This window comes from Vicia villosa, linkage group LG1 (genome assembly GCF_029867415.1).
Source record: "Vicia villosa cultivar HV-30 ecotype Madison, WI linkage group LG1, Vvil1.0, whole genome shotgun sequence".
Lineage (NCBI taxonomy): Eukaryota > Viridiplantae > Streptophyta > Magnoliopsida > Fabales > Fabaceae > Vicia > Vicia villosa.
Window position 1 is genome coordinate 126,673,587 of NC_081180.1, and position 9,695 is coordinate 126,683,281.

Consider the following 9,695-nt stretch of genomic DNA (forward strand, 5'->3'; position numbering starts at 1 on the left):
TCCTATTTGTCCTTGTGTTTTTATAAGAAAAACAATATCCAGATTTGTAATAATTGTTGTTTATGTTGATGATTTAAATATCATTGGGACTAATAAAGAAATCAAAGAAGCGAAAAATTATTTAAAGAACGAATTTGAAATGAAAGATCTGGGAAAAACCAGATTTTGCCTTGGTTTACAGATTGAGTATACTAAAAATGGTATATTAGTACATCAATCAAATTATACAAAAAGGGTATTGAAAAGGTTCAACATGAACAAGGCAAATCCTTGAGTAGTCCAATGATGGGTAGAACACTTAATATTGAAAATGACCCTTTTAGGCATAAGGAAAGTAATGAAGAGGATCTTGGCTCAGAAGTGCCATACCTTAGTGTCATTGGGACACTCATGTACCTTGCTAATTATACAATACCCGATATAGCTTTTGCACTGAATTACTTGCAAGATTCAGTTCATGCCCTACGAAAAGACATTGGAAAGGAATAAAGCATATATTTTGATATCTTCGAGGTACATCTGATCTTGGTTTATTTTATTCTAACAATACAAAACCATTTTTGCTTGGTTATGCAAATGCAAGATATTTGTGAGATCCACATAATGCTAAATCAGAAAAGCATATATTTACATATGGTAACACTGCAATATCATGGAGATCGCAAAAGCAAACACTTGTAGCAACTTCTTCAAATCATGTTGAAGTAATTGTCCTTCATGAAGCAAGCAAAGAGTGTAGATGGTTACGATCGGTAACTCGACATATCCAAGGAGCGTCTGGTTTACCAATTGATAATAATCCAACAATTTTGTATGAAGACAATGTTGCATGTGTTATCCAGATAACAGAAGGTTACATAAAAAGTGACAAACCAAGCATATCCTTCCGAAGTTTTTCTCATTCATACAAGAACTTGAAAGAAACAAAGAGGTTGATATTCAGTATATTCGTTCAAGTGATAATGTGGCAGATCTCTTTACAAAGACACTCCCTACATCAGATTTCAAGAAGCATGTACAAAATATTAGAATGCATCACCTTCGAGATCTTTAAAGAAGAGTTATATGTGTTCTGTTGAGGGGGAGCATAATGTTGTACTCTTTTCCCTTATTAAGGTTTTTATCCAAATGAAATTTTCCTAGTAAGATTTTTAATGAGACAACTTATGTTCCCACAGGATTCTTCTCAACAAGACTTCAACGGAGCACCATGACAAATATTTCAAAAGGGGGAGTGTTATAATAATAAGCAATTATTATTATTACTATTTTGAATTATATTATGAATAGTGAATATCTTTTATCTACAAAATTGTCAACTTAGTATAGTAACTTGAAGTATTACACCTACCATCACAATGTTATAAATAGCATACCATGAGTTCATGTAAGAATGCAACAATTATCCAAGTGAAATAAATTACTCCTACACTCTATTCTACATCTCTATTTTTATAATTTGATCATAATATTCGATTTTTCTTAACATATATTTATATATATATATATATATATATATATATATATATATATATATATATATATATATATATATATATATATATATATATATATATATATATATATATATATATTAGTACAAATATATTCGTGTTATCTTATAATTTAATGTTTTTTTAATAATATCCAAATTACATATTTTATATACCTTATAATAAATTTTGAGTAGTATTAAATTTATTAAGAACTCTTTGATATAGAAATTTTATTTTAGAAATTATGTATTAAATTACATACTTAAGTAAAGAAATTTTATTTTACAAATTGTATATTAATTTTATTAAAAATATATAATTAATATATTTTTTTTATTTTTTTAAGACAGATTTTTTGTTTATTGATTTTTTGACACGTGCCTTTAGTATTATTCATAAAATAACTATTTAATTTCATATTTTATTTTAAAATAAATTAAAGTTTACCATATAAAAATCATTGTGATTGATAGGTAAAGAAATGAATAATGTTCACCGTAGCGAGTCAGAAGAAGAGTAGAGTAGTCTGAGACAAGTAGATAATCCACCTTTCCCGTCTTTTGCTTTCTCTCGTTTTCTGATTCTTTTTCACTAAACAGGAAACAAAAGCGTCCCACTCTCATTTTATCTACCGAGTAATAAATGTTTCACTCCCCTTTTATTAATTTCAACCCACATCATTTTCCTTCATCTACTCCCATCTCTCTCATCATGCTAAAGTAACATTTTATTAAATTCAACAAATTCAATCGATAAATTTTAACTCAACTGATAAAAATCGATATTGTTATTATCAGAAAATTCTGATACTCAAAATCAATTCAACTGATAAAAATTGATATTGTTATATTATACGTTATTATCGGAGTATTCTAATATTCACGCGCGGGTGTGTGAGTTTTCGGTGATTATTATTGATTTATGTTCACATTCACGAGACAGTGGTTTTAGCCTCACACAGCATTTACAGTTCCACTTGTGCATTCAATAAATAAAAAAATATAAAATATCTCAAATATAAATAAATGTAATCTCTCTCTGAATTTGTCCTCTTCTTTCTCCCAACGAGAATGGCGAAAGAGCTTCTTCTACAACTTCGTCTTCTTCTTCTCCTTCCCGAACAACGGTGTCGTTTTGCACCTTCCTCACCATTCCTCAACTTCGCTTTCTCCGCTTTATAACTCCTCTTTTCACCATCTACATTCCGATCCATTCATCTTCTTCTTCTTCTCCTTTCTCGCATCCACCGACTCACACAACACAGGTACATTCCATCTCTTCCTTCGTTTTCTCTCACTGATTCAACTTTTTTCCTTGTTTCCTTTCTATTTACGTTCTCAAATTCTTTATTCTCGTCGGTGTTACTTTTTCCTTGTTAAGTGCTTCCGCATTTGACTTTTTTTTAATCTGATTTGTGAACCGAATCGCTTTTTTCCGCTATTAATTTTTCATTATTGCTTAATTTATTGCGGTTTCGTGTGTTTATGTGAAATGTAGGTGAGAAAGCAACTTATAGTTAGTGAATCTCACTAAGTACTGCTTCTAGTAGCATATTCTCTAAAGTTTCTTATACTTTAGGTTAATTTCTATAAACGGCACTACTTGCTTATATGAATAATTTTTATGGTTGAATCAACTTCAACACTGATTATTCATTACTCAACTTTATTGCTTAACTTAATGCGATCTGTGGTTACTTAACCTTTTCCGTGTGATTATACTATATGCTTTATGCTGTGCTGTAATTAGAAGTGATAAACTAAGTTTTTATACTCTGCATTATTTTTGATAATTTTTTTGTTCAATTTGTGTAATTGATTACTGTTTTTGGTTTATTTTAGGGTTGAATTGCATTGTGTAATTTGTGTTGTACTTTAGTATATGCAATTCTTGACTAACACACTTGTCTTGGTTTGTACTCAAGAGAGGGGATTTTCTTTTAGTAAATTGATGACATGGAGCAGTATGAAGTACTTGAGCAAATTGGAAAAGGTGCTTTTGGTTCAGCGCTTCTTGTGAGGCATAAACATGAGAAGAAAAAGTAAGAATGGAGCCTACCTTATAGTTTTTTTGATTCCTTAAACTAGGATTTATGACTATGAGATCCTATGTATCATTATTAGCATGGTTTAATTAATTTATGTCTTTTGATTATGTAGATATGTGTTGAAGAAGATTAGACTTGCCCGCCAAACGGAGCGTTCTCGCAGATCCGCACATCAGGAGGTTGGTGTTTTGAATAGTTATTCAACTATTGGACGGACTTATTATCTTGTGTTGTTTTATGTGTTGTGAAGTATTTTCCTTGGCGTGCTGCTTGTTTCATGGTTCTTTTTGTGTTGTTGTTCTTGAGGAATTTCTTTTGCTAAATGCTATAGAGTCTAAAAATTGGTTTCATAAGTCAATTTTTAGATTAAGTAATAAACTTCATGTCAACTTACATTGACCCCATTGCTTGATGTGAAGTTGTTTGTGGATATGGTTCAGGATACATCTAATGTGTTTCTTATGGCCCATGCAGATGGAACTTATCTCTAAATTGCGGAACCCATTTATTGTGGAGTATAAAGATTCATGGGTAGAAAAGGTATTTTGTAGCTTAATTTTTACATCCCTTCCATCTGGATGGTTAATTATAAGAATAAGGATGGCTTCTTCTATAAGCTTGCTGAAACAAGCTTCAGTTATAAGATTGGCTCGAATATCTTGTATTTTTATCATAAAATTTCTTGAGAATACTTCTAGTATTGATCTGTTCTGACTTCTTCTTTTGCAGGGTTGCTATGTCTGCATTATTATAGGTTACTGTGAGGGCGGAGATATGTAAGTCTTTATTCTCTGATGTACCCTGGTGTACTTTCATAGTTCTATTTTCTTTCTGCTTTTGTGAATGAAAGGATGAAAATATTTGAAATATATTATGTAATCCAGGGCGGAAACTATAAAGAAGACTAATGGTGTTCTGTTTCCTGAGGAGGTTATTCCTGTTTCTTTTTATCCTTGCTGATATTTTATTTTCTCACAAGACTAGGGATATCATTTGAAATATTGCATTAAAATTCTAAAAAGATAATTTTCTTTCCAGAAACTTTGCAAGTGGCTTGTTCAACTTCTTATGGCACTTGAGTACCTGCACATGAATCACATTCTTCATCGTGATGTCAAGGTTTGTAACAGATTTCTTTGTATATAAAAGTAGTGTTTCTATTCCCATCTAAATCTTATTAAGCTGCATCCTAATGAGAAAATCACATGATTCCATCAGTGTTCAAATATCTTCTTGACGAAAGATCGCGACATCCGTCTGGGTAAGTTTCTTTATGGCTCTTTAAGTAAGGTATAGATCATTGAAATTTTGCTAACAAGTGATCAATGACGAAGCAGGTGATTTTGGACTTGCCAAAATGTTGACTTCTGATGATCTCGCTTCCTCTGTAAGAAATGTGTAATGCTTGAATGAATCTTCCCTCTTGACATTGATTACATTTAATCATCAATTATTCATTATCTTGTAATGTAGGTTGTGGGAACTCCTAGCTACATGTGCCCTGAGCTCCTGGCTGATATTCCTTATGGTTCTAAATCAGATATTTGGTCATTGGGTTAGTACTTGTGATTTGATTAATTTTTTTTTACCATAACCCTCTATTATTGGTTTATTATGTATAAATGATGTCTGAAATTGAATATCCAGGATGTTGTATATATGAAATGGCAGGACATAAGCCTGCATTCAAAGCATTTGTAAGTTTTTTTTTTTTTTAATTAAAATGATTTGTTTAATTCTTGGAGAATATTTAACACGTTAATTTCTGATTTTGGATGAATCAATTATAAACATATTTGCTTGTCAATATAACTATTATTAGATTTCAGTGTTTGAACAAGGAACTTGTGTTGTGTTGGTTGACCTCTAGGCTTAAATCCATTTAACTTATTTTCTGTAACTGCGCTGAACATAAATTTTAACTGACATCTTACATTATATTTTCAGCTGCATAGTTATACTTATGCCTCAAAGAATTTAATTCTATACACTTTATGGATTTTATATCTTAGAATTTCTTTGAACAGGATATACAAGCATTGATTATCAAGATTAGTAAGTCCATAGTGGCTCCACTACCAACAAAGTATTCTAGTTCATTGTAAGTCTTTATCCTTTCTTGATGGTGTTACTCTGGTTAATCTTGCCAGTTGCAAATTGCATTATCTTGTCTTTAGCTGTGAAATTTAGCCTTTCACCGTCAGTGTCTGAAGTTTTCCAAAGCTAAAAAGCCAAAGATAATTCAAAGTGGGGTTTCTATGACTCCAAAGTGGGGTTTCTTGTTAAAATATAGCAATAAATCATGAGTATTATAAAGTTATAGACTGTATGATTGATGATTGACAGAATCATTTGTTTTTTCCTTTTGGCAGTCGAAGTCTGGTGAAAAGCATGCTGCGAAAAAATCCAGAGCTGAGACCCAGTGTATGTATAGTTCTCCTTTGGCTTTGACCTTGAATAATGCAATTCAATGTATCAGTGCTACATCTTGCACCATATTTCATTTTTTTGATTGAACCCACTGTCTAATAAAAATGATCATTTATGCTATCATCTGAAAAACAACTGTGGAATTTAACCATGCATTCCTCAAATTTTGTTTCAAATTACATGGTCCCATAACATTCATTCTTCTCATTTTCTTTTCTAAACTCTGGGTAGATATCATGCTACGCTTGACCGACCATGTGTGTTTAAATTTGATCTGTCACATGAACCTATTTTCTCATTTGAAGTTTTCTTCCTGTGGTAGGCTTCAGAGCTTCTTGCGCACCCACATCTTCAACCTTATGTTCTAAAGATCCATCTGAAACTCAATAGCCCCAGGCGAAGTACATTGCCTGTTCATTGGCGAGAGTCAAAGTACACAAAGAAAACTAGATTTTTAGATCCAAAAGATGATACTGTTACCTTCTCTAAGAATAAACGATATTCTTACAGTAATGACCGGGCTCTAAATCCTAGTGTGTCTGGAGCTGATCAAGATTCTGTATGTTCTACCCTAGAAATAGGTTGTACTCCTGATCATTTGAACTCAAGAATGGCAGAATTATGTACAGGTAATAGCCGTGACATGAAGTCAGTCCATAAACCTGCTGTTTCCAGAACTTCTAGTATTGCCAAGGCTCCTAAGTTCAATTCACCAAAAGTTTCCGGCACCAACAGGAAATCAATGGAACCCTCAAACAATCGCAAGGTGGTAAAGCAAACTGTAAGTATTTCAAGTGTCTTTGGCCTTTTCTTTTTTCCTTTTAGTTTGGGGTAGAGGTATAGTTTGCCACATGGTTTATTCAAAAAATATTACATCGACATGTGCAATGCCTGACTTTCTAAACTCTGATTGCAGCTTCCTGTTTCACAAAACATCTCAAAATCTGCTCATACAAATCGCAGAGCATCATTTCCATTGTCAACAAGGAGTGGTATTCAGGAGCCTCCTTGCAGGCAGAGTGTTGGTTTACTTAGCCGTGTGTCTTCACCAGATATCTCAGTCAACTCTCCCCGAATCGATAGGATAGCCGAATTCCCATTAGCATCATATGAAGATTCTTTATTCCCAGTCAACAAAACGTCAACCTCTGGACAAGGTTCTTCGGGATTCCCACCTCGTGACAATTATTCAACTGTGATAGACAAATGCACAATAGAGGTATGCGATAGAGCCTCTACAAATCCTAAAAGTACCGATGATTGGCAGGGAATCAAGCGCAGCATGTTAAAGGAAATTCACAAGGATAAAAGCGGTTCCTCTGATCAAAATGCAACGGCTGGTGCATCAAGCTACACATCTTCAGACTTGCAGCGGCGACAGTTTGACACTTCATCTTTCCAACAAAGGGCAGAAGCCTTAGAAGGGTTGCTTGAATTTAGTGCAAGATTGCTCCAGCAAGCAAGGTATGATGAACTTGGAGTTTTGTTGAAACCATTTGGTCCCGGCAAGGTTTCCCCAAGAGAAACTGCCATCTGGTTGAGCAAAAGCTTCAAAGGGAATTCTAACACCACAGAAGAATCCCCGTAAACTGCTGTAGTATGTATCAGAGTAGTCATTTATTGAGATCGGTGTTTCTTCACGGGAGCATATTTAGCCAGCTGATTTTTGTAGGCTGTCACTTTTTTCATTTACCTTTTTCTTCCACTTTACTGAGAAATCATGACTCAAGTTTGTTAACTGATTAATGAATCATAAAGACCTTTTTCTTCCACTTTACTGAGAAATCATGACTCAAGTTTGTTAACTGATTAATGAATCATAAAGATTTTCATGATAACGATACCTGTCTGACTCGTGTGGCTAATTGTTGTAATAGATATTATATGATGTCTTAATCCTTACATTCGTGCACTTAGACAACTACATGTGTATTTATGAAGAAAAAGTGTTTGTTTTTCTGGAATAAGTATGATTTATTTAAAGAAAATTATTTAGCACTAACGTGTTGTTGAGTATTGATATTTTGTAGGCAAAATTTATTTTAAAATAAATTATATGAAAATGATATTAAATTAAATGATTAAATGATGAGTACGAGCTCCGGGTAGATCGAAAAAGAAGAGAAACAAAGCTAATGATAAATTAAGTTTAAGCAATGTGTTGTCTAGGAATTTGACAACAGTGAAGTGTAAAAAGTGTGAGAATTTTGGGTATCATTCAAGAGCGTGTAAAGACAAAACAGCAACAGATAGACAATTACCTAAAGGAAGTAATAAGACAAAGAAGCAAAAGAGAGGATCAACAAAAGAAACACCCATCATTTTTACACAAAATTGCAAACGCCGCAAACGCAAGATTAATGTAGTTTAACAAACATACTGTGTGATGCATTTTTTTGTGTGTAATGGTACTGACTAATGTAGTTTATGAACCTACTGTGTGATGCATCTTCTGTGGTAAGATTAATGTAGTTTAACAAACCTACTGTGCGATGCATCCTTTTTTGTGTGTCATGGTATTGACTAATGTAGTTCAATGAACTTACTGTGTGATGCATCCTTTCCTTTTTTGTGTGTGTCATGGTATTGACTAATGTAGTTCAATGAACTTACTGTGTGATGCATCCTTTTTTGTGTAATGGTATTGACTATCTACTATACAAACAATTAATAAAAAATGGACCAATTTGACAATTATATCCTTAGTTAAAAATTTCTTTACAAATAAAAAAGGGCAATTCAGTAACTAACAAAATCACATATCACTTTTTCAATCTTTCAATAACTAAACGCCAATTGTCAGCCTCTCATTGGTCCAATTTTTTAACTTTTCAATAACCAACTTTTTCTCCCCAACACACTTCTTCTCTCTCTTACTTAAATTTTCAAATTTCTTTCACATTTCATTTTCCCACACTTTTTTACTTTCATTTTAATTTTTTTTTCATTTAATCACAAAAATTATTAATAATCTATTTTTTTTAACTTTAATAAAATTAAATATTTATTTATCTTACGGGTCACTATCAATTTAATATTTAATTTATTTTTAATCGATCATTACACACTTTCTCTTTCTTAATTAAAATTTCAAATTTCTCTCAAATTTTCTTACTTTCATTTTAATTTTTTTTCTCTATTTATGTATCAACTCTAAAAAATAATTTATTTTTTAATAAAAATAAAATTAAAAATATTGTAATATCACGAGTCACTATCAACATAATACTTATTTTATTTTAATCAATCATTGTTTTTATTAGAAAGATAATATCCTTATTTTTAAATTCATATGATTATTGTTCATTTTACATTTGTATTTAAATATATTTTATATCGGATCAAATAAATTTTTTATTTCACGGGTCATTATCAACAAAGTATCTATTTTATTTTAATCAACAATTAATATAAATTGAGAGATAATTTTTATTTTTAAATGTTAAAATTTCATTTTTTTTATCTTCATCTTCCAGATTCTTTTTTTATATAATTATTTAATATAATTAAATTTATATAATATTTTTCATTTGTATTTAAATTATTTATTAAAAATTTATATGTATCTAATTAATTTCATATAATATTAAATAAATTTACCCGTGCGGAAGCACGGGTATCTTACTAGTTAAATTATGTAGTTTAATGAACATATTGTGTGATGCATCTTTTTGTGTGTAATGGTATTGACTGAACTGTGGTTCAAGCTTTTGTAATGGATA

At 31.5% G+C, this 9,695-nt stretch overlaps 1 protein-coding gene across 1 annotated transcript; it reads left to right on the forward strand.

Annotated features, from left to right (window-relative positions):
* The first annotated feature begins 2,511 nt into the window (after window positions 1–2,511).
* LOC131644141 (serine/threonine-protein kinase Nek2-like) lies at window positions 2,512–7,894 on the forward strand. The gene is made up of 15 exons (XM_058914557.1): window positions 2,512–2,760; window positions 3,421–3,537; window positions 3,656–3,722; window positions 4,018–4,083; window positions 4,273–4,319; window positions 4,428–4,473; window positions 4,582–4,662; window positions 4,762–4,804; window positions 4,881–4,930; window positions 5,017–5,098; window positions 5,191–5,240; window positions 5,571–5,644; window positions 5,916–5,967; window positions 6,296–6,754; window positions 6,890–7,894. Exons 2-15 carry the CDS (start codon window positions 3,452–3,454, stop codon window positions 7,559–7,561), a joined length of 1,875 nt encoding a protein of 624 aa, XP_058770540.1. The 5' UTR covers window positions 2,512–2,760; window positions 3,421–3,451; the 3' UTR covers window positions 7,562–7,894.
* The last annotated feature ends 1,801 nt before the right edge of the window (window positions 7,895–9,695 follow it).

Coding starts and splice junctions, on each gene's coding strand:
- LOC131644141 (XM_058914557.1), top strand. CDS start 3,452: ATGGAGCAGTATGAAGTACTTGAGCAAATTGGAAAAGGTGCTTTTGGT. Junction 4,320..4,427: donor TACTGTGAGGGCGGAGATAT/GTAAGTCTTTAT, acceptor TATGTAATCCAG/GGCGGAAACTATAAAGAAGA. Junction 5,968..6,295: donor ATCCAGAGCTGAGACCCAGT/GTATGTATAGTT, acceptor TTCCTGTGGTAG/GCTTCAGAGCTTCTTGCGCA.